The sequence below is a fragment of the Bos mutus genome, chromosome 22 (genome assembly GCF_027580195.1).
Source record: "Bos mutus isolate GX-2022 chromosome 22, NWIPB_WYAK_1.1, whole genome shotgun sequence".
NCBI classification, from domain to species: Eukaryota; Metazoa; Chordata; class Mammalia; order Artiodactyla; family Bovidae; genus Bos; species Bos mutus.
Window position 1 is genome coordinate 61,092,148 of NC_091638.1, and position 20,594 is coordinate 61,112,741.

Sequence of the window (20,594 nt, forward strand, 5' to 3'; positions counted from 1 at the left end):
GGCCAGAAACAGGCCTTGGGCAAAGCAGACGGAGTCCTCGTTCACAGCAGAGGGACCCAAGGGCTGCCTCTCTGGCACAGGGGGACGTCTGTGCACTCCCAGCAGTTTGTTGGCTCTAAAGCGTGGCCAGAGCTCTCACTGTGAAGTAGAAGAGGGAAGGGGCGTGCACAGGGGCCTGTGGGGGCAGGGCCCACAGTGTGATCCGCTGAATCCACGATGCCCTCCAGAGCCCGAGCTCCACCCTGCCCCCAGTGGACACTGGCATGGTTCTCAGAAGCTGTTTCTTTTGTTTCTTAGCCAAGCTGTGTGGCATGTAGGATCTTAGTCCCCCAGCCAGGGACCGAACCTGTGTGCCCTGCATTGGAAGTATGCAGTCTTAACCACTGGACCGCCAGCGAAGTCCCCTTAGATCTTTTTATTGGATTGGAAGGGGTTGGGGGTCTGGCTTAGGCAGCCTGTTCCACCTCCATCATGAAGTGCTCCAGGAAGTGCTCCAGGTCTTCGTAGAGGCTGTTAGAGCTGGAGAGGCAGAGGCTGAGGCTGCCACTGTCCAGGGAGGACACACCTTCGCGTTGCACAGCCTCCAGGTACGCCCGGCACAGCCACGGCTCCAGCTGCGGGGAGGGTGCTGTCAGGCCAGGTGGGGGCTGTGTGCAGCCTCCCCCTCCCTGGGACCTGGCCCCTCACCTTCACCAGGACCAGGCTCTTCTCCTTGGGCCTCCCCACTGATAGGTCCTGCCCGAAGCCCAAGTAGATGGTGTAGTGCGGGGAGCCGCGGCGCTGCTGGGCCCGGAACTCCACCAGTTCTATGGAACAGGGCTCTGGTGAGGGGGCGGGGCACAGAGGGCCCAGAGCCCCAAGGCAGGTGCGTCACTGACCTTGGAAGAAGGTGCCGAAGTCAAAGATGGGCGTGTCACAGTCCCGGGGCAGCAGGCGAGCGGGGCTGGAGGTGCTGGCTGAGCCCAGGGGCCCCCCCACCTCCCAGTAGACTTTGCACTTGCCCAGGCGCCGGGCCCACAGCCACGGCCCCCGGAGCTCCAGCTGCAGGCCAGGAGCCACATGCTGCAGCAGCTTCTCCGTGTAGTGGAGCTGCTTCTGGTCGGGCAGCCCGGCAGGGCTGGGGAAGGCTACCTGCTGCAGCGCTGGAGCCCCTCCAGCTACAGCAGAAGGGCCGTACAGCAGCACGCAGCGTGGACGCCCCACCACCTCCTGCAGCACGGTTCGGCCTTTATACAGGATGCTCAAGTCCAGGGCCCCTAGGCTGGGCTCCGGCTGCAAACCAAGCTGTGAGTAGCCAGGGCCAGCCAGGGGCGGCTCCCCTGCCATTGGCGTGCAGGCACTGGCAGAGGCTCCCATGTGGGGCTCTGCCTCTAGGGGCTGCCAGGGCTCTGGGGGTGGGCCTGCATCTGGAAAGGAAGAGAAGCCTGAGGTGACACCTGGGCCCCCAGGTCCTCCCTTTCCCACACGTTCCCTGGCTCCTGGGACTGTGGCCTGAGGCTGGAGGCACCACCTTCTCTGTGGCAAGTACAGCTCCCAAGCAGAGGGCTCTGGCCCTGCAGAGGCCCAGCTATACTGGCCCAGCTGTGACCAGCACCATCCCTGCCAAGCACCCCCTCCCCTGGGCCACCCTCTCTCTCTCCAGGCACTCTGCTGTCTTGCCTGTCCCTGCAGGGTGGAGCACCCCCCACCCCCTGCAAGAGGCCCTCACCAGGAGCCTCTGGGGGGGTCAGATCCAGCAGATGGTCCTCCAAGCAGCTCTGCTGCAGCGCCTGGATCAAGAGGTCCCCGGCATCTCCAGCTAGGCTTGGGGGGCAGGGTTCAGGGTTCAGCCGGTGCCCCAGGCTCTCACCAGTATCTGCTGCCAGGCAGGGCCCCAGGAGGCCACCCTGCAGAAGAGGACAGCGCCAGCATAAATGAGCTGCCCCCAGGCCCAGGGAGGGAGCAGCCTCAACCCAGGATGCAAGAGTGCACAGGGGCCTTACCCTTGCAGGTGGGGCATCTTCTAGGGCCTCGTCCTCCCCCTGGTCAAAGCCTAGGCCTTCTGAGGGAGAATTAGGGTTGGGGAAACGCTGAAGTGAGGGATGTCAACGCCCCCTTGGTCCCGGAAGCTGGGCTGCGCTGCCCCTTGGAGCCCCAGCGGCCTCCTTCCCTCCAGTGCTGCCTCCCGTCTAACTGGCGCCAGCTTCTAAAACCTAAAATCTGACTTGGCAGCTACTCCCAGGACACAGCACAGTCCCCCTGCCGGCAGCGCCCCTCCCCCACCCCCGGCCTTCCTCACCTGGGCACCCCGGCTCGGAGCTGATCTTGTACACCTTATGAGGGTCGGTAGGGTCCCCCGAGTTGTCTTCCAACATCACAAAGCGTTGCGTGCTGCGCAGAGCGCAGCGGAAGTTGGTTTTCCAGGAGGCCCGCAGCGCACTCTCAGGGATCGGCGGGGCACCTCCACCGCTGCGGAGCGGCCACCTGCCGCGGGCCACGGCCCAGGCCTGAGAAGGAGTGTGGAGCACGTGGCCTGGACTTGCAGGCCTGAGCGGCCCTTCCCCGCCCGGGCAGAGCTAGAGTCTCACCTTAAAGATGCGCGAATCGGCCTCGCCCAGGTCCTTCCGCGCGAAATGCTTCCAGGGTACGCGGAAGCGCGTTCGGGCCGCGTCCAGCCACCGTAGCCCCTCATAGCGGCCGCTGCTGACCTCGCCCAGAAGCCAGTCTCCGAAGAGCACGCGCGGGGTTCCCCTGCGGGCGGAGCAGCCAGGTGTCAGGGCGCAAGGGGGCCGCCGGGGACGTGGGGCCGGCACCGGGCAGGGAGGCGGGCTCACCGGTCTGGAGCCTCGGCCATTGGTCCCTCCGCAAAGGCTGGGCCTGGAGAGAGCGGCACGCCCTGTGCTCAGAGGGCTGGGGTCGCGGCGCGGTCGGGGGTTGGCGCAGAAGAGAGAGGAGGGCTGTCTGTGAGTCTCCACAGGTAGTCCCGGGTGTCGGGGGGTCACAGACGCGGGCTTCCCGTCACGGCGTTGCGGAGGTGAGTCCTGGCCAAGACGGCGCTGGATGTGGCTACAGATGTGGCCGGCGCGCGCACGAAGCGTCACAGGTTTTGAGCCGGCGTCCGGGCTGGGCCCTACGGGGGCGCGACGGGAACGGCCGCAGGAAAACGAAACCCGGCGTTACGGAAAAACGAAACCTAACCCGCCACGCCCCGCGCGTCACCGCCACCTCCCCGTCCAGGTCCCCGAGTTCCGGACCCGGGCCCCGCGCCGACATCCGTGCAGCCCGCTCCCTCCTGGTCACTGCTCTGCGAAGCGCATCCCGCACCCGTGCCTTCCACCGACCTCCGTGGTCACTGCTCCGAGAATCGACCCCGGAGTCCGACGAAGCCTTCACTCGGGTTCTTCCCGCGTTGGGTCTCCCCAGTACCTGGCGCAGGTTCGGGCCGCGTTCAGCCTCAGGACGCGGAGTCACCCGTGGGGAGATTGCTCCCCTGGGGCTCACGAGCAAACACTTTTATGGTGGCGGGGGCGGGGGCGGGGCGGGGGCGGGGCCGGGCAGGGGCGGAGCTCCAGGTGCGGGGGAGGAAGTCACGTGCGCCTGGAGCGGGGCCGAGCGCAGGTGCGCAGGACGGGCTCTTGGGCCGCGGCGGGAGGCGGCACCGGGGTCCTGGCGACCTTGGACCAAGCCCCGATGCGGCCCAGCTGCTCCCCTCGCTCAACCAGCGCAGCGGGGCCTGGGGCCAGCAACCAGCTTCCCGGGAGAGGCCGTGGGATAAGCCGGGGGTTCCAGAAACAAAACCTGGCGCATCGCGGAGCGGAAGAGCGGGCGATGGGCGCGTGGGAGGGGCTGCGGCCGCGCTCTTTGGATTCTTAACCAGTGACAGTTCCTCAGGCAATAATATTCAAATACTGTCGAGATTAAAATACTTGGAAGGGATGGAAAAACACCGGCCACCCGGAAGGAACGGTAGTGGTGGGGGGGCGCGGTGCGGAAGTCTTGCCTGAGGGCCGCCCCGAGGAAGCCAGTGGAGGGGGTTCAGGCCCCAACTCCGTGACTCTGGGTTCCGTCCGTCCATAGCCTCTGTTCTGTGCACCCACCAGCCCCACGTGCCGCCCTAGGCTCGTGGCCACCGTCGTTCTGGGCCACACCCCCCACCGCCAATCAGTCCAGCCGCCTGGACTAGGTGCCTCCGCGAGCGCCCCAGAGCGTTTACTGCCCTCACTGTGGCCCACAGGTGCAGCAGTGTGACCCTCGGGACGGTCCCGGGGCCCACACCCTCCCACACGAGTCCTTGAGGGGGGCTTCTGGCCAAGTGGCTCCTCAGCCTCCCCCAGACGAAGAATGTCCATGTCGAGTCGGCCGTGGTCAGACCAGGAGAGGAACTTCCTGGCCACCAGCTGGCACCAAGCCTGGGAAACCCCTCGCGCAGCCGGTGGTTTCCGGGAAACGGCGCCGAGAGCTCAAAGCAGTGCCCAGACCGCCCGCCCCTCGCGGCTCCCCCAGCGCCCCTGGCGGCCAGCACACGTCCCCGCAGAACCGAAAATGTTAGTTTATTCTGCGCCGTGGAGTGTGGGGACAGCCACCAACCCGACTCTCGGGGTCCAGACTCTGGGGGGAGGTGGCGTTAGAAGTGGATGGAGTAGGTACCAGGCGCGTCCTGGGCATCCGCAGCCTCGTCGCCGCTGCCCTCGCTGCCAGAGTCGCCAGCGCCACCCGCTTCCGAGGCTGGCGTGTTGAGAACCACCACGTCGGCCTCGGCGCCGATGTCCTCTCCGAACCACACGGCCTTGTAGCCGCCCTCAGGCCGCCGCTCCTTGGTCAGGATGGACCTCACGGCCGCCGGGCTGCCCCCGTCCGCGGCCTTGGCAGGGGCCTCTGGGAGCCGACGCGGGGTCTCAGGGCTGGGCGGCGCGGGCTCCGGGGGCTCGGGGTCCCGGGGCGCCGGCAGGGCGTGGCTGGGTGAAGGGCTAGGCGCCGGCGCCCAGTTGGCGTCGTCCGAGTCGTTGAGGAAAGCCTGGTTGTCAAACCCTTGAGGCTGGGGCTCCTGGGGGCCGGCAGGAGCCTGCGGTCAGCCAGCGGCCAGCTGGGCTCGGCCACCCTGCCCCCGACACTGGGGGCCGGGCGCTCTGCCCCTCCACCCTGCTCTCCTCGCCTCGCACCCCATCTCCCACTCTGACCACTGGCCTCCCTCCATCTCCCACGCTGCCCGCTGCCTCACGCTGCCCAGCTCTCCATCCTGCCCCCTCTCCACCGCCCCGCCGTCTCCGGCTGCTCTCTGTGGAGTCTCCAGTCCGACTCTGCAACCCTCTCTCCTGGCCCTGCAGCGGGCAGCTCCTGCCCCCACGCCAAGCCTCACCAGCGCTCGGCCAGAGCCGCACGTGAGTCGGTGGCCGTAATTCTTGTAGACCAGGACCGCGAGGGCGATCAGAGCCAGGAGGAGCAGTGCGCCCAGCACCCCGCCCAGTACCGCCATCTCTGCCTCCGAGAAGCGCCGGTCCCCAGCCTGGCCTCCGTCTGGCCTGCCTTCTGTTCCGTCTGTTTCAGGTGTCCCTGCGGGCAATGTGACTGCTGCCCACTTACTCTCACACCCCAAGCACTCCCAGGCTGAACTGCGGGAAGCTCAGGACACGCTGAGAGCAGGCCAGGCCTGGCACCAAGGGCCGCGGTTCCCAGAGGTGGGTACACTGATCCCCCACAGGGAACCCAATAGGCCGGCCTGCTGGAGAGGGCGGGGAGGGGGTGTCAGTGCCCACCAGTTCCAAGTGGGAGGCCGAGGGGGCCACTATTCCATCAAGGAGATGTGGGCAGCATGGGGCCTGTGGACTGAATGACGCTGGGAACTGGGGGGTCACTGAACCCCAAATCTGGGCTCTGCCCCAACCCCCACACCTTCCCCAGTTTAACTCCTGGCACCCTTAGGGCCTGTCTCTCCCCTAGACCAGAACAGACCTCCCTTGGGGTTTCGTGGTCATGCTGGGCTGACCTGGGGTCAACCGTGCCCCACGGTGATGACCCAGTCATGAGTCAGGGAGCGTGAGGGTGACTCAAGGGTAATGGGGGTGCTACCTGGCGTCCAGGTGTTCCTGCTGGACCCAGGGGACATCGGCGTCGAGGTCTGTGCTGAGGCCCCGCTGGCTGAGGCTGTTGTGGGGGAGGGGCTGGTTCCCACACTAGGGGGCCCCGCAGGCGCAGGCGTGGAGGAGGCCGGTGGCCTCAGAGTGGTGCCTGAGGAGGGGTGTGGGCCAGTGTCCCCCCCAGAGCTGGTCGTGGAGGACCCCTGAGAGGGCTCAGGGGGCTGGGGGGCTTCCGAAGTGGGGCTGCTCGAGGGTCTGGTTGCTGAGCCCCCGCTGGGTGAGGCTGCTGGGGGGGAGGGGCTGGTTCCCACACTGGGGGGCCCCGAAGGCATGGAGGAGGCTGGTGACGTCAGAGTGGTGCCTGGGGAAGGCTGCAGGCCCGTGTCTCCTCCAGAGCTGGTCGTGGAGGACCCCTGAGAGGGCTCAGGGGGCCGGGGGACTTCCAAAGTGGTGCCGCTCGAGGGTCTGGTAGTTCCTGCCGTCTCTGGGGATGTGGGGGGACCTGGGGGGCCTGGGGCCAGTGACAGGGCTTGGACTCGCCACTGTCCCCAGCAAGGGGCCCTCCCCCTGCCAACCTGGGGTCCTTGGGAGGCTCACCTGTGGGGGAGGGCTGAATCTGAATCTCCACGACCGTGGTCGCGGTGCCTGAAGTCACTGTATTGTTGGCCTCAACCTGGGCAGGAAGGGGGTTTGTCCGTCCTGGGCTCCAGCTGGACCCCTGGCCCTCTGAGACCACCGCCCACCTCTCACCTCGGCGTAGAAGACCCCGGCATACTCCAGTGAGGTAGCAGTCAGGACTGCTTCTCCGTCCATTCGGAAGTTAGAGTTGTTGGTGATTCGATACGTGATGGCTGAGTTGAGGTCCTAGACGTGGCCGCAGTTAGTCTGGAGCCCAGGCTGCTCTGCAAACCGCTCCTCCCCCGTCCCCCGCCCCCCACCAGCAGGAGGCCAGGCAGATCAAAGGACCAAGCGGTGCCTACTGGGAATTCAGGGTCCTGGGCCCGGATCCTCAGCGGCTGGGAAGGGTCAGCTGCATCCTTGACGACCACGCCCACCCCAGAGCCAAGCCCTGCAGTGCCACGATACAGGCTCTGGGTGAAGTGGGGCACGCTCCCGCTGGCGTTCCGGGCCTCCACCGTGACCTTGGTCACGGAGTATCGGGCATTATCAGCCTGCTCGCCCTGGGGGTTTGGGAGACAACAGTGACCAGCTGGTCCTTGAGCTGCATGTTCTGTAGCTGTGGGCCCAAGCAGGGCCTTGTGCAGGCACCAACCTTGACCACCAGAAGGAAGGTCTTGGCGTTGGGGATGCTCTTGGTCATGGTGAGGTTGCCCGAGTCGACACTGATGGAGAATGTGCTGTCCTCGTTTCCTGAGAAGACGGAGGGAGTGTTTGGGTGGGGTGCCCTCTGGAGGCCTGAGGTCTCCCCACATAGGGATGGGTTCAAGGTGTTCCCTGGAGAGGGAAGTTGGGAGCTGCTGCCCACTCACCACTGATGATGCTGTACTTGATGGGCTGGTTGATGCCCTGGTCCCCATCCACGGCGTACACGGGCCCAGGATGCAGGATGAGGGGGGCTGGCTGTGGGAACAAGGAGGGGCGAGGACCCCGTCGGGCTGGTGCTGTGGCCGCTGCTTGGCCTTCCTGCGCCCCTCCAGGAGGCCGGGGTCGCTACCAGTGGGCAGCCAAGGACACAGCCCAGTCGTCCAGCACTCTCCACTGCAGCTCCGGATCTGGGGCTAATGAGTCAGTTTGCCCAGAGACATTGGATCAATCTGAACATGCACGTCTGTCTCAAGAGGCAGCACTCAAAGATGGGAGGGCGCACCTGGTGGCCGTGCCAGGCCCCCAAGCCTCCCCAGCATCCTCCCCCAGCTCACTGCCCACTCGCTGGGCCCCAGGGGGCTGTCTGGCTGTGCCCTGAGGACAACTGGACCCAGTTCCCTCACTGGCATTTCAGAGGCCCTGGCCACCATGGCGTGGGGCAAGACTGGTTTACGAAAGAAGTTTCACTTTTCCTTGAAAATTACAACCACTCCGGCCCCCCTTGCAGGCCCCATGCCCCTGCCACCCTGCTCCTTGGGGTCCTCCATACCAGTCTGTGGCCAGTGGGCACAGCCCCATGGTACTGGGCATGGATGCAGACAAAACCATCCGAGTAGCTGCAGGGCAGGAACCAGGGGGGCCGCAGGTCGACGGGCTGCACCTCCAGGACCAAGGTGGCTGTGGCTGTGTTTCTGGGCTCTGTGGTCTCCTCCTGTGTGTCCTGCAACAGCCCGCCCTGCGGTCAGGCCTGCGCGCTGGGGGCCGAGGCCGTGCGCGGGGCCGTGAGCGGGAGTGCCTGCTCACCCGGGCCAGCAGTCGGAAGGTCATGTTTGGCCACCTCTCCAAGTCCAGTGATTGGTCCAGCCGAAGTGCTGGGCGGTTCGCACCCACCAAGGAGAAGAAGCTGCTGGCACCCTGGGGAGGCAGGGGACTCAGCCCGAGAGGACGCAAAGGGGAGGGGTGCCCGGAGCAAGGAGCTGGGAGCACTGACCAGGGTGACCTCTTGGAGGGTGTAGAAAAGGACATCGTCTTTGTCCTGGTCCTGGGCCTCCAATTCTGTCTCTGAGATGACGGTGGTGTTCACCCGAGTGTCCTGGGGGGCGGAGGGGCTGGTCTGGCCGTGACCTTGACCCCCAGGCTTAGACCCCGGCCTCCAGATGCCCCAGATGGTACCGGCCGCTGCCCCCTCTCGCTCACCTCAGGCACTTCCCAGAGCTTGGTCTCATAGGGGAACCTGGGTGGGTTGTCGTTGACATCCAGCACAGACACAAACACCCTCAGCTGAGTCACCTAGGGGAGGGAGAAGGTCCCCGGCCAGGCCGGGTGAGCTCATTCCGGATGCTGCGGTGCACCCCAGACAGCTCTCCGCCTGGGGCTCCTGCTCCAGGCATTACAGACAGGGAACAGAAAGTGATTTTAAAAACACAGAAGTGTGGGACTTCCCCGGTGATCCAGTGGCTGAGACTGAGCTCCCAACACAGGGGGCCCGGGTTTGATCCCCAGTCCCTTGTGGCTCAGCTGGTAAAGAATCCGTCCTCAATGCAGGAGACCTGGGTTCGATCCCTGTGTTGGAAAGATCCCCTGGAGAAGAGAAAGACTACCCACTCCAGTATTCTGGTCTGGATATTCCATGGACTATACAGTCCATGGGGTCACAGACGCGATTCTCACTTTCTTGTTTTTCAGGGAACTGTTAACAGATCCCACACACGGCAGCTAAAGACTCTGTGGGTGTCTAGGACCTGGTGCAGGCAAATAATGAAAATAAAGATTAAAAAGTACAGACAGAGGCGTGGCTGACCTGGAGAAAAATCACACAGGCCCTGCGGGGTGCGAGCAGCAGAGCCCCACAATGAGGAAAATGGCAAAGCAATCCAATTTCTTCAAACATAAAACTCGGGGGGAATCAAGAAACCCGTAGATTGAAAGAGACGTGAGAGAAACCTCAACCAGCTGCTCCAGGTGGACCTTTCTGGGGACCCGATTCAGGCAAGAAACTGTCACAGACGCCTCTGGCCCCGGGGGAGTGGGGACGCGGGGTGTCGCACTGCTGAGGGGTCCCTGCCTTCCCCGGTGTGATGGTATCACCGCGGGAGGGGTCCCTGCCTTCCCCGGTGTGGGTGTGATGGCATCACCGCGGGAGTGGAGCCGTTAAGAAGCAGCCTTATCTTTTATTTTATTATTATTTTTTTTAAGAAGCAGCCTTATCTTTTAGAGCCTCATCCTGAAATCTCCGTGGTGCACTGTGATGTCGGCTGGGGGCACCTACGGGACTCAGGGAAAACCGAAGAGCCGACTGGCGCGCGGGAGGGGGCGCGAGGGTGGGCGCCTCTCCGAGGACGTGTCTATCCAGGGAGCGGGCTCCTGCTCTGCTTTGATTCACTTCATTCCGGAGGCGGGGACCCCGCTGGAGAGCCTCCCTTTACTGGAGAGAGTATTTCTCCTGCCGCGCCCTGGGCTGGGCGGGGCCACGGGGGGAGTCAAGGACCCGCTGGAAGATGCTGCTGACCAGGCCCCAGGTGGACGCCCGGGGTGGGCAGGACCTGGCCTGAGGCAGAAGCAGCAGATTAGCGGAGGAGGGACGGGGGAGGGGAGGACGGAGCTGGCGGGAGGGGTGCCTCCCGGGTCGGCTTGGGGGACCCACTGGGCTGGGTTGGGAGCTCAAGGCACAGTCTGCTGGAGGCAGTGTGGCCTTGCTGGCACAGAGGTGACTCCTGAACACGCCACCAGGCGGGGTCAGCAGGGAGTGACCGCGGCCAGGCAGGGCGGAGCACAGAGGTCCAGGCCAGGGCACTCTGACGTCAGAGGGGGTGGGCTCGGGGGTCGTGGGAGGAGTCTGGGGGCGCACTCACCACAGAGTCACCGCTCCTGCACTCCAGGTGAGCCAGCAGCATTGTGTTCGCCTGTGAGGGGGTGGGCGTGGGACTCACCTGACCGGCTGGCCCCGCCGACTGTCCCCATCTCCCAGCTGAGGAGACGGAGCGAGGCAGGTGCTGGCTCGGGGTCCGTGTCCCCCGCCCTGTGTCCAGCGGGCGTCAGGGCCCGGCAGCTTGACTCCCTGAGGGGCCCACCCCCGAGACCAGGCCCTCAGCCAAGCCTGGGGTTCCAAGAGGCCCCCTGGGCAAACTGAGACCCAGAGAGCCCCAGAGACCCCCTCTCTGGGGAGGAGTGTCAGTGCCCAGGTGGATCCCACAGGGGGTCCCTGCCGCCCCCACGGGCACAGCCAGCCTGGGTCCGCTGTCCGCACCTCATAGTCCGGGGTCACGTTGAGAAACAGCTGATTCCCCTGGATCCGAAACGCAAAAAGGGTGGACGAGGGTCCAAGGGTCACCTGCTGGCCCTGGGGGACGTAGATGTCCAGGAGGGGCTCCCCGGGGTTCGTGTTCTCCTTGACGGTGAGGGAGGTCTTGTCCACGGAGCAGACTGGACGTCGGGGAGGAAGGGTCGGTGCTGCCAGCCCCTGCCCGCGCCCCGCCCAGCCCCCGCCCGCTGGCCAGCCCCCCGAGACCCGCCCAGCCCCCTGCCCGCTGGCCAGCCCCCCGCACCCCGCCCAGCCCCCTGCCCGCTGGCCAGCCCTGCCCCCACCCCCGCCCGCGCCCCGCCCAGCCCCCCGCCCGCTGGCCAGCCCCCCGAGACCCGCCCAGCCCCCTGCCCGCTGGCCAGCCCCCCGCACCCTGCCCAGCCCCCTGCCCGCTGGCCAGCCCTGCCCCCACCCCTGCCCGCGCCCCGCCCAGCCCCCCCTGCCCGCTGGCCAGCACCCCCGCCCTGCCCAATCCCTGCCCGCTGGCCAGCCCCCTGCCCGCGCCCCACCCAGCCCCTTGCCTGCTGGCCAGCCCCCTCCCTCCGCGCCCCGCTCAGCTCCCTTCCCCTCCACGCCTGTACCCTGGGCCTGGGCCTGGGCCTCAGCCGCGAACAGCAGCGGGAGCAGCAGGACCCAAGTCCCCATCTGGGCGGTGGTGGCGGGCGGCCCGCAGAGGGTCCGAGCCCGTCTGGTGTCCAGGACCCGCTGAGCCACCTGGGTGCTGCCTGGCGCTTTCTCCTCCCGGGTGACCTTCGCCCCGCCAGGCGCCGCCCCACTTTATGGTCCTTTACAACCGCCACCCGCAAGCCTGGCCTCCACCAAGGGGGCCCCCGTCGGCCGCCGGCCAGGCCCCTCTGACTGCAAGGAGAGGGAGACCAGATCCAGGCCACGTGCAGGGGCTGACGGGGCTCACCCCACAGACCCCGAGGAGCTCACAGCCGGGCAGGGGAAGCGGGAACCAGGGCTTGGACTGAGTGGTCAGGGGGACTGGCTTCTGTGCTCACTGTATTCCCCCACCCCACCTCTGCTGGGCTCCTCTGCCAGAATGAACAGGCGCAGTGCTGGGAGTCAGCTCTGTGAGGTCCAGGCCCACCTCCTCTCCGTACTCAACCCTCTAGGGAAGGGAAAGGTTATTTGTGTCCCAGGGACTCCCCTACCTGTCCCAGAAACAAGCTGGCTTCCTCCAGGCAAGGCTGGGTGAGCCCACAGTGACAGAGATGGAGTGTTCCAGGGACAGCTGGCAGCTCTGGGGGGGCACCCTGGGTGCCAACAGAGGGGCATCCTGGTGAGGAACCTTAGCCCAGGCCCCCAGGCATCCTGCCTCCATTTCCTTGGCCACCTAGGCTCAGTAGCTGGGAGGCACCAGTGGGTGCGGTCCCGAAGGGGAGAAGGGCCCGCTGTGATGGGGCGTGGGGTGGCGTCTCCCCCGCCTCCTGGCCTGAAACACCTTCGTGGAGCAGCCCTGCCTGCTGGTCCTCCAAGGCCTCCTGCAACCCCGGCACTTCTTGGGCTGTCGTCACCGGCCCTGCCCCACAGGTCCCGGGGTAGTCAAGGCGCTCGGCCAGACGGCGGGCCAGGACACAGGGCCGAGAGTCACGCTCAGTTCCCTCCACTGGGGAGCCGCCTCCTGTGGGACATCTCCTGCCTGTCACCTCTTCCTGCTTGGCTGAGCCTCCCTGCCCCGTCCTTGCCCCTTGCTAGGCTTCAAGAGTACATGAACCGAGAACTTCCAGATGTCCAAGCTGGATTTAGAAAAGGCAGAAGAACCAAAGATCAAATTGCCAACATCCATTGGATCATAGAAAAAGCAAGAGAGTTCCAGAAAAACATCTACTTCCGCTTTATTGACTACACCAAAGCCTTTGACTGTGCAGATCACAGCGGACTGTGGAAAAATTCTTAAAGAGATGGGAATACCAGACCACCTTATCCGCCTCCTGCCAAACCTGTATGCGGGTCAAAAGGCAAGTTAGAACCAGATATGGAACAATGGACTGGTTCAAAATTGGGAAAGGAGTACGTCAAGGTTGTATATTGTTACCCTGCTTATTTGGTCCCATCGGTTCATGGCAAATAGATGAGGAAACAATGGAAAGAATGAGAGACTTTATTTTCCTGGGCTTGAAAATCACTCTGGACAATGACTGCAGCCATGAAATTAAAAGACACTTGCTCCTTGGAAGAAAAGCTATGACAAACCTAGACAGCATATTGAAAAACAGAGAGGTCTGTTTTTAAGAAAAAACGTCACTTTACCTACAAAGGTCCATATAGTCAAAGCTATGGTTTTTCACGTACAGATCTGAGAACTGGACAATAAAAAAGGCTGAGTGCTGAAGAATTGGTGCCTTTGAACTGTGGTGTTGAAGACTCTTGAGAGTCCCTTGGACTGCAAGGAGATCAAACCAGTCAATCCTAAAGGAAATCAACCCTGAATATTCATTGAAGGACTGATGCTGAAGTTGAAGCTCCAATCCTTTGGCCACCTGATGCAAAGAACTGACTCACTGGAAAGGACTCTGATGCTGGGAAAGATTGAAGACAGGAGGAGAAGGGGATGACAGAGGATGAGATGGTTGAATGGCATCACTGTCTCAGTGGACATGAGTTTGAGCAAACTCTGGGAGATGGTGAAGGACAGGAAAGCCTGGTGCGCTGCAGTCCATGGGATAGCAAAGAGTCAGACACGACTGAGTGACTGAAGAACAACAACCTTGCCCCCTCACCACTGCCTCCCTGGGAAGGGAGCTGGGGGACATGTGAGCCCCCCACGGTCTCTGAATGTTTGCTGTGTGGATGACAGGGGTGCAGCCAGCTCCCAGGGAGCCCAGGGGATGGGCAGCAGATGAGGAAGTGGGCAGATGAAGCTCCCCGCTGGCTTCCCAGGTTTAAAGGGCAGCTGGGCGTGGCCACGGTCTTAGACTCCGGAGGACAGGACCCTCCTTCCCTGGACAGCCACACCCCACAGGTGCTTTGAGGGTACCAGACGGCAGTGCACAGAGAGAGTTCGCGGGGCTAGGGTCTGAATTCCTCCTTTATTGGTGCCAGATGCAACCCATCCCCTCCTCCCACCCCCTCCCCTGTCCAGGCCCCCCTCGAGAGGGTCCTTCTTCCTCAGGGCCTCATCGGGTCCCCTCAGCAGTCGGGACGGCCGGCTTGGACACCATGACCCCTGCCTTCAGTGCAAGAGGCAGCTGGGAAGACCAGGCTTGATCCTCGGGGGGCCTCAGGGGCGCCCTGCAGAGACGGCCGGGTTAAGGGTTGGGGTCTTGGCGCGGGAGACCACGCCCACCTGGGGACAGCAGGCCTCTCTGGTCACCAGCGCCGGCAGTTTCCCCTTCCCAGGCTCCTGGACCGGGGTTGTGTCCAATTGTGCCCGAGACCCAGAGTGCCTCAGGGAGGGAGGCGCTGGAGGAGGGATGGGGGAGGGCTGCCGCTCACCAAGCCTGAAGGGCGGGCGCGTCCGACCACAGCAGGCATAGCGGGCCCTCCGCAGACTTGGTCCAGGCTGTGCTGTTCTCTGTGTCCTGCTCGCTGCCCCCCACCCCAAGTCAGGATTAGTCTGGAGTCGGGGGGATCCCCCACCGCGTCGCTTGTCCCCCGCCAGCCCCTCACGGGCGGTCTCCACCAGGCCCCGCCCCTCGCCCGCCTTTCCCTCCAGGCCCCGCCCCTCACAGGCACTTCCCTCCAGGCCCCGCCCCTTGCCCGCCTTCCCCCTCCAGGCCCCGCCCCTCACCGGCGCTCCCCACCAGGCCCCACCAGGCCCCGCCCTCGCGCGCCTTTCCCTCCAGGCCCCGCCCCTCGCCCGCCTTTCCCACCAGGCCCCGCCCCTCGCCCGTCTTTCCCCTCCAGGGCCCGCTCTTCACCTACGTTTCTCCTCCAGGCCCCGCCCCTCACCTGCCTCTTTCCTTCCCCCAGGCCCCGCCCCTCACCTGCGTTTCCCCACCAGGCCCTGCAGCAGCCGCTGCAGCCGCGCGCTGTCCCTTAGGCGACTGAGCTCGCTCGTGAACGTCCCGTCCGAGTGTCGCGGGGCCCTGCGGAGAGGACGGGAGGGCGGCCGAGGGTGGTCAGGGCCGGGCGGGGGCAGGATGGGTTGGAGCTGTGGGCGCAGGCCCCGGGGCCGCAGGCTCACCTGGGGGGCGCGGGGCGCGCGGCGCAGCACCCGAGCAGCAGCGGCAGCAGCAGTAGCAGCAGGGCCAGCTTAGCCATGGTGCACGCCTGTCCGGGCTGAGCAGCCGCGAGGCTCAGGCCCCTTTATAGCGGCGTCCGGAGCGGGAGCCGGGCGGGCGGGGGTCGGCGCCGCCCCGGCTCCGCGCCGCCAGAGCCGCGCCCCATCGATCGCGCGGGAAGGTCAGGGCCGCCCCCCCAGCTGTCGCCCCGGCATCCCGCCCGCCCCTAGCGCCGCGGTGGCGCCCCTCGGCAGACCGGCGGGGGTCGGGCGCCCGGAGACCAGGGGACCCCGGTGGGGGCAGCGGGAGGAACCTGCAGGGGAACGGCCTGTGCGAAGCTTAGAGGCGCCAGCGGAGGCCCGATGAGGCTGTCCAGAGGGCCTGGAGGGGACTCAGGCCGCGGCCACCGAAGCCGCGGACCGAGTGACCTTTCCCCAGTCTTCGGACGCGGCACGGCGCGGGGAGCTGCGGGCAGGTTGGGGGTGGGGGCCTGCGGCCGCGCGAGACCAGGGCCTGGGGCACCTGGGCCTTCGTGTGCGTTTCTGCAGGCGGGAGATCTGATACTACCTCGGTCGGCCTTTCTACAACCAGCACTCCTGAAATCCTGACACAGAAACTGCAAATCGAGTCAGTGGAGTTATAAACCAGCAGCTCTTGTGTTAAACTTCATGTGCATTTTAAAAGTAGTTCGCAGACTTGTTTTTTAGAACAGTTTTAGGTTTACAGAAAAATCGAGCTAAAAGTACGAATTCACACACACACGCAAACACACACACACCCAGGCTTGCCAGCACGGGGCATTCATTTAGGACATTTGTTACAAATGATGAACCAATATTGTACATTATTGTTAACTACATCTGGGATTTGCCATTACTAATCATCTTGGTGTTACATATTCTATGGGCTTTGACAAATGTATAATCACACGAATCCGCCTGTGTGGACACTACCTCACAGAGCTTTCCTGCCCTAAAAATCCCTTCATGCCACCTGCCCATTCATCCCTGTGTCCCCAGCACCTCACCTTTTACTGTCTCTGTTCAGTTCAGTTCAGTTCAGTCGCGCAGTCGTGTCCGACTCTTTGCGACCCCATGAATCGCAGCACGCCAAGGCCTCGCTGTCCATCACCAACTCCCAGAGTTCACCCAAACTCTTGTCCATCGAGTCGGTGATGCCATCCAGCCATCTCATCCTCTGTCGTCCCCTTATCCTCCTGCCCCCAATCCCTCCCAGCATCAGAGTCTTTTCCAATGAGTCAGCTCTTCTCATGAGGTGGCCAAAGTGCTGGAGTTTCAGCTTCAGCATCAGTCCTTCCAATGAACACCCAGGACTGATGTCCTTTAGGATGGGCTGGCTGGACCTCCTTGCAGCCCAGGGGCCTCTCAGGAGCCTGTTTACCTTCCCAGGAATGTCGCGTGGTGGAGTCACACAGTGCGTGGCCGTTTCTCATTGGCTTCTTTCACTTACACAAATTGAAGTTTCCTCCGTGTCTTTTCATGGGCTGACAGCTCGTTTCTTTTTGAGTGCTGAACAACATTCCGTTGTCTGATACACCACAGTTTATACACTCACCTACTAAAGGACGTCTTGAGTTGCTTTGGTTGCTGTCAGATTTTGGCAATTATGAGTAAAGCTGCTGTAAGCATCTACATGCAGGTTTTGTGTGGATGTAAGTTTTCAGCTCCTTTGGGTGAACAGCAAGGACCGTGATTGCCGGATTGCATGGTAAGAGTACTTTTGGCTTTGCAGAAAGCCACCAAATGGTCTTCCAGAGTGGCTGCACCAGCTTCGCATTCCCATGGGGCGTGGGGCGTGGTATCTCATTGTTTTCTGTATCTGTATTTTTAAACAGCTGTTGTGGCCTCTTCTTGCACAAATTTGGCAGATTACAACCCCTAAACTTTAGCAGCATTGACCAATTAATCACATTCATGAGAATACTCAAAACCCTGAGCACCTCAAACACTTAAGTGACCAGGCAGATCTTCATAGGAAGGATCTTCCTATCTTAAAAAAAAAAAAAATCAGCATGCAGGCATATTGACTTCTAAACAATTAACATACAGTAAAAGATGAATTATGACTTATGTCTGGATCGAGTGACTGCCACCATAATCAGGATACAGAACAAGCCCATCGCCCCAAAGAACTGCCTCCTGCTGCCCACAGAAAGGGTCCACTCTGTTACACGACTCACCAACTGAGCGGCAGTAGCTTAGTGGGCAGCAGCTTGGGACGCGCCCGCTGTCCTACGCTGCTCTGGTCACAGCGGCTCCAGGTCCCAAGCGGTCACTAGTGCAGAAGGACAGACAGGGTGAGGCGAGGCCTGAGTGGCAGAGCCGGGCGGGGCTGAGGCAAGGAGGGGCAGGCAGGCAGCCCCGCGGGTGCCAGTCGTAGGGGAGTCTGTGACCAGCTGCCCCATCGAATCTGAACAGCCGGCCCCCGCTGCGCCTGCCGCTGGCACTCTCTCCAGACGGCTCCTGGCCGGTGTCCTCCACACCCACATGTAGCCGGCTCAGCATTTCACGTGGAAAGGCAGCAGACAATGTGGGCTGGCATCTGATGGGAACTGGAGAAGCAAGCAATGGGTGGCTCAGGCCTGGCCTGGTTTGGACCCTACTTTGCGACAGAAGCTACGTGGCAGAGCACCACGTGGACCCCCAGATTCCAGGGAGAGCCCCAGGGTTTCCCAGACGCCACGCCTGGCTGGGCCTTTGTTACAGGCACACAGAAAGCAGTCAGGTTACGTGAACAGCTATCCAAAGCCTTGGATCAGACATCATTCTGTGTGTGGGATCCTAAAAATGGCCAGGTTCAGGGTCCAGGATTCTTTTTTTTTTTGGCTTGGATCTTAGTTCCCTGACCAGGGATCAAACCCAGGCCCTCGACAGTGAGAACAGAGTCCTTTGCACTGGTCCACCAGGGAATTCTCAGGGTCCAAGATTGTGAGGAAGAAAAAGCAGCTTTATTTTTTCACAGTAAAACATAGGAGGGAACATATTCAACGCCTAAGAATATATCTCACTGTGACACAGTTTTATTCTCTGAATACTAAATCACCAAAAATATTCTTTTTTGGGGGATTTTAACTAAGATTTAAATGGGCTTCCCTGGTGACTCAAACAGTACAGAATCTGCCTACAATGTGGGAGATCCAGGTTCGATCCCTGGGTCGAGAAGATCCTCTGGAGAAGGAAATGGCAACTCACTCCAGTATTCTTGCCTGGAGAATTTCATAGACTGAGGAGCCTGGCAGGCTTCAGTCCTTGGGGTCGTGAAGGGTCAGACACGACTGAGCGGCTAACACTGCTACTGCTAAGATTTAAATGGCGAGTTTAATGGCATCTACTCTTAGCTCTGCATTAGGGGTGTTACAGGAGGGCACTGGAGAGAACTCATTCTTTCAGATCTGTGACCTCTTCTTTCACAGAGCTGCAGAAGCAGTGCGCCTTAGGCTACCTTCGGCTGAGCACTTCAGGATATGAACTTGGGGCCCAAACTTGTTGTTCAGTCGCTACGTTGTGTCATAGACTGTAACCTTTCTGTGGCTTTAATGACCGTCCCCTTTTACAGACCAGAAAAATAAAAATCACTTTACTCCTTACACAGAATTAAAGACATACAAAAGTAGACAAACTCCCAGGTACCATTACTCAGCTTCAACAATTTACAACCACTCTTACCTACCCCTATGACTTTCTCTATTTTTTCAATTTAATTTTGGAGCAGATCTCAGAGCTTGTATCAGCTCACCTATGAGGATTTCAGTATGTATCTCAAAAAGGTAACGACTGGATTGTCAGCTACCCGACAGAGGTTGTCAGGGAGTCTGCCTGATCAGCCAAGCTGAGTTATCTGAGTTATCCAACCTGAGCCAGGAAGGGCAGGGGCTGGGAACAGTCCACGGGGTGTCGGGGAGGTTGTCACAGGGTGCAGTTGCTGTAAGAAGGGTCTTTTAAGGCAGGAAACTGATAGGGACTGAGAAAATGTTGTGAATAGTTTAGGACTGGTGAGCACAGGGGGACAACGCCCTTCACATTAATGTGAGGAAACTTGGCATGTTTTCCTATTTCTTGTCTCCTGAGTAATTAACATAAGATACGGGAGATGCCCCCATCTATTACCTTCCAAAGCGTCATTATTTCACACTTCGGGTGCAGATCTGAGACTTGTGCTGCGCGTGGTGTTAAGCAGTGGCGAAGCTTTGCTGCTTTCCACACGCCTCTCCGCTGTCCTTCCGTGTTGCTGCTGCTGTGGGCCAACCGTCTCTATGCACTTAGATCCGTGGCCACACTCTCCGCGCATGCCATCCGCCCAACTGCCACCCCTCCTCCCGTCTTAGCTACAACACCCCCGTTAATTCACCATCATAGTTACAGTACTTTTATAAGTCTTCATATCTGACAGATCACATTCATTCACCTTGCTTTTCTTCAAGAGTGTCTTAGCTATTTTTGACCTTCTGCGATCAGTTCAGTTACGCAGTCAGGTCCGACTCTTTGAGACTGCATGAACTGTTTAGGGCCATACCACCCTGAACGCGCCTGATCTCGGAAGCTAAGCAGGGTCAGGCCTGGTTAGTACTTGGATGGGAGACTGCGTGAACTGCAGCACGCTGGGCCTCCCTGTCCATCAGCAACTCCTGGAGCTTGCTCAAACTCATGTCCATTGAGTCGGTGATGCCATCCAACCATCTCATCCTGTGATCCCCTTCTCCTCCTGCCTTCAATCTCTCCCAGGGTCTTTTCCAATGAGTCAGCTCTTCGAGTCAGGTGGCCAAAGTACTGGAGCTTCAGCTTCAGCCCCAGTCCTTCCAGTGAACATTCAGGACTGGTTTCCTTCAGGTTTGACTTGTTTGGTCTCCTTGCAGTCCAAGGGACTCTCAAGAGTCTTCTCCACATCACAGTTCAAAAGTATCAATTCTTTGGTGCTTTGACCTTCTGAATTTCCATATAAATTCAAAGATCTACTTGTCAAGGTTTACAGAAGACTATTAGGAGATTAATGAAAACTGCATCAAATTGTTGGATCAATTTTAGAATTACAAAACTCTTCCACAAAATATGATCAAAACAAATCCAGCAGCACTTTTTAAAGGATTATACACTAGGACCAAATGGAGATTTATCCCAGGAATGCACGGGTGATTCAACAGACAAAACTCAATCGGTGTAGTACATCACATTAATAGAATGGAGAAATACATTTAATCATCCGAATGGATGCAGAAAAATGCATTTGATTAAATCAACACACTTTCATGATAAAAAGACTTAATAGACCAGGAACAGAAAGCTATTTCCTTCACACGATTAAGGCCTTATATGAAAACACAACTGACATCACACGCAACGAGGAGGGGCTGAAAATTCTCCGTCAGCTCAGGAAAAAGACAGGCGTGTCTTTTTCTAGTCAACATTGCCTGGAAGTTCTAGCCAGAGCAATTAGGCAAGAAACAGAAAGAAAAGGCTTCCGAAATTGGAAAGGAGGACATCCCTGGTGGTCCGGGGACAACCAAGCTCC

At 61.1% G+C, this 20,594-nt stretch overlaps 3 protein-coding genes across 3 annotated transcripts; all 3 read right to left on the bottom strand.

Annotated features, from left to right (window-relative positions):
- Window positions 1-370: 370 nt before the first annotated feature.
- On the bottom strand, window positions 371-3,519 carry IRF7 (interferon regulatory factor 7). The gene is made up of 9 exons (XM_005895114.2): window positions 3,321-3,519; window positions 2,814-3,109; window positions 2,568-2,730; window positions 2,279-2,486; window positions 1,983-2,041; window positions 1,709-1,886; window positions 879-1,406; window positions 688-806; window positions 371-614 (listed from the first exon to the last, which is right to left on the bottom strand). The coding sequence occupies exons 2-9, from the start codon at window positions 2,831-2,833 to the stop codon at window positions 447-449; spliced, it is 1,443 nt and encodes a 480-aa protein (XP_005895176.2). The 5' UTR covers window positions 2,834-3,109; window positions 3,321-3,519; the 3' UTR covers window positions 371-446.
- Window positions 3,520-3,720: 201 nt separating this feature from the next.
- On the bottom strand, window positions 3,721-11,544 carry CDHR5 (cadherin related family member 5). The gene is made up of 15 exons (XM_070360392.1): window positions 11,481-11,544; window positions 10,846-11,021; window positions 10,451-10,501; window positions 8,796-8,888; window positions 8,590-8,691; window positions 8,403-8,513; window positions 8,149-8,319; window positions 7,544-7,634; window positions 7,327-7,424; window positions 7,034-7,234; window positions 6,804-6,917; window positions 6,651-6,726; window positions 6,046-6,564; window positions 5,336-5,529; window positions 3,721-5,023 (listed from the first exon to the last, which is right to left on the bottom strand). Exons 1-15 carry the CDS (start codon window positions 11,542-11,544, stop codon window positions 4,604-4,606), a joined length of 2,481 nt encoding a protein of 826 aa, XP_070216493.1. The 3' UTR covers window positions 3,721-4,603.
- Window positions 11,545-14,001: 2,457 nt separating this feature from the next.
- On the bottom strand, window positions 14,002-15,604 carry SCT (secretin). Its single transcript, XM_070359925.1, has 4 exons — window positions 15,032-15,604; window positions 14,832-14,933; window positions 14,341-14,433; window positions 14,002-14,136 (listed from the first exon to the last, which is right to left on the bottom strand). The coding sequence occupies exons 1-4, from the start codon at window positions 15,106-15,108 to the stop codon at window positions 14,022-14,024; spliced, it is 387 nt and encodes a 128-aa protein (XP_070216026.1). The 5' UTR covers window positions 15,109-15,604; the 3' UTR covers window positions 14,002-14,021.
- Window positions 15,605-20,594: the final 4,990 nt, after the last annotated feature.

Coding starts and splice junctions, on each gene's coding strand:
- IRF7 (XM_005895114.2), bottom strand. CDS start 2,833: ATGGCCGAGGCTCCAGACCG. Junction 2,487..2,567: donor CCGATTCGCGCATCTTTAAG/GTGAGACTCTAG, acceptor ACTCCTTCTCAG/GCCTGGGCCGTGGCCCGCGG. Junction 2,042..2,278: donor CTCCGAGCCGGGGTGCCCAG/GTGAGGAAGGCC, acceptor ATTCTCCCTCAG/AAGGCCTAGGCTTTGACCAG.
- CDHR5 (XM_070360392.1), bottom strand. CDS start 11,544: ATGGGGACTTGGGTCCTGCTGCTCCCGCTGCTGTTCGCGGCTGAGGCC. Junction 7,235..7,326: donor CCTTCCTTCTGGTGGTCAAG/GTTGGTGCCTGC, acceptor CCAAACCCCCAG/GGCGAGCAGGCTGATAATGC. Junction 6,918..7,033: donor CCCAGGACCCTGAATTCCCA/GTAGGCACCGCT, acceptor GGCCACGTCTAG/GACCTCAACTCAGCCATCAC.
- SCT (XM_070359925.1), bottom strand. CDS start 15,108: ATGGCTAAGCTGGCCCTGCTGCTACTGCTGCTGCCGCTGCTGCTCGGG. Junction 14,434..14,831: donor GGCCTGGTGGGGAAACGCAG/GTGAGGGGCGGG, acceptor GGTGGGGGGCAG/CGAGCAGGACACAGAGAACA. Junction 14,137..14,340: donor GCGCCCGCCCTTCAGGCTTG/GTGAGCGGCAGC, acceptor CCGTCTCTGCAG/GGCGCCCCTGAGGCCCCCCG.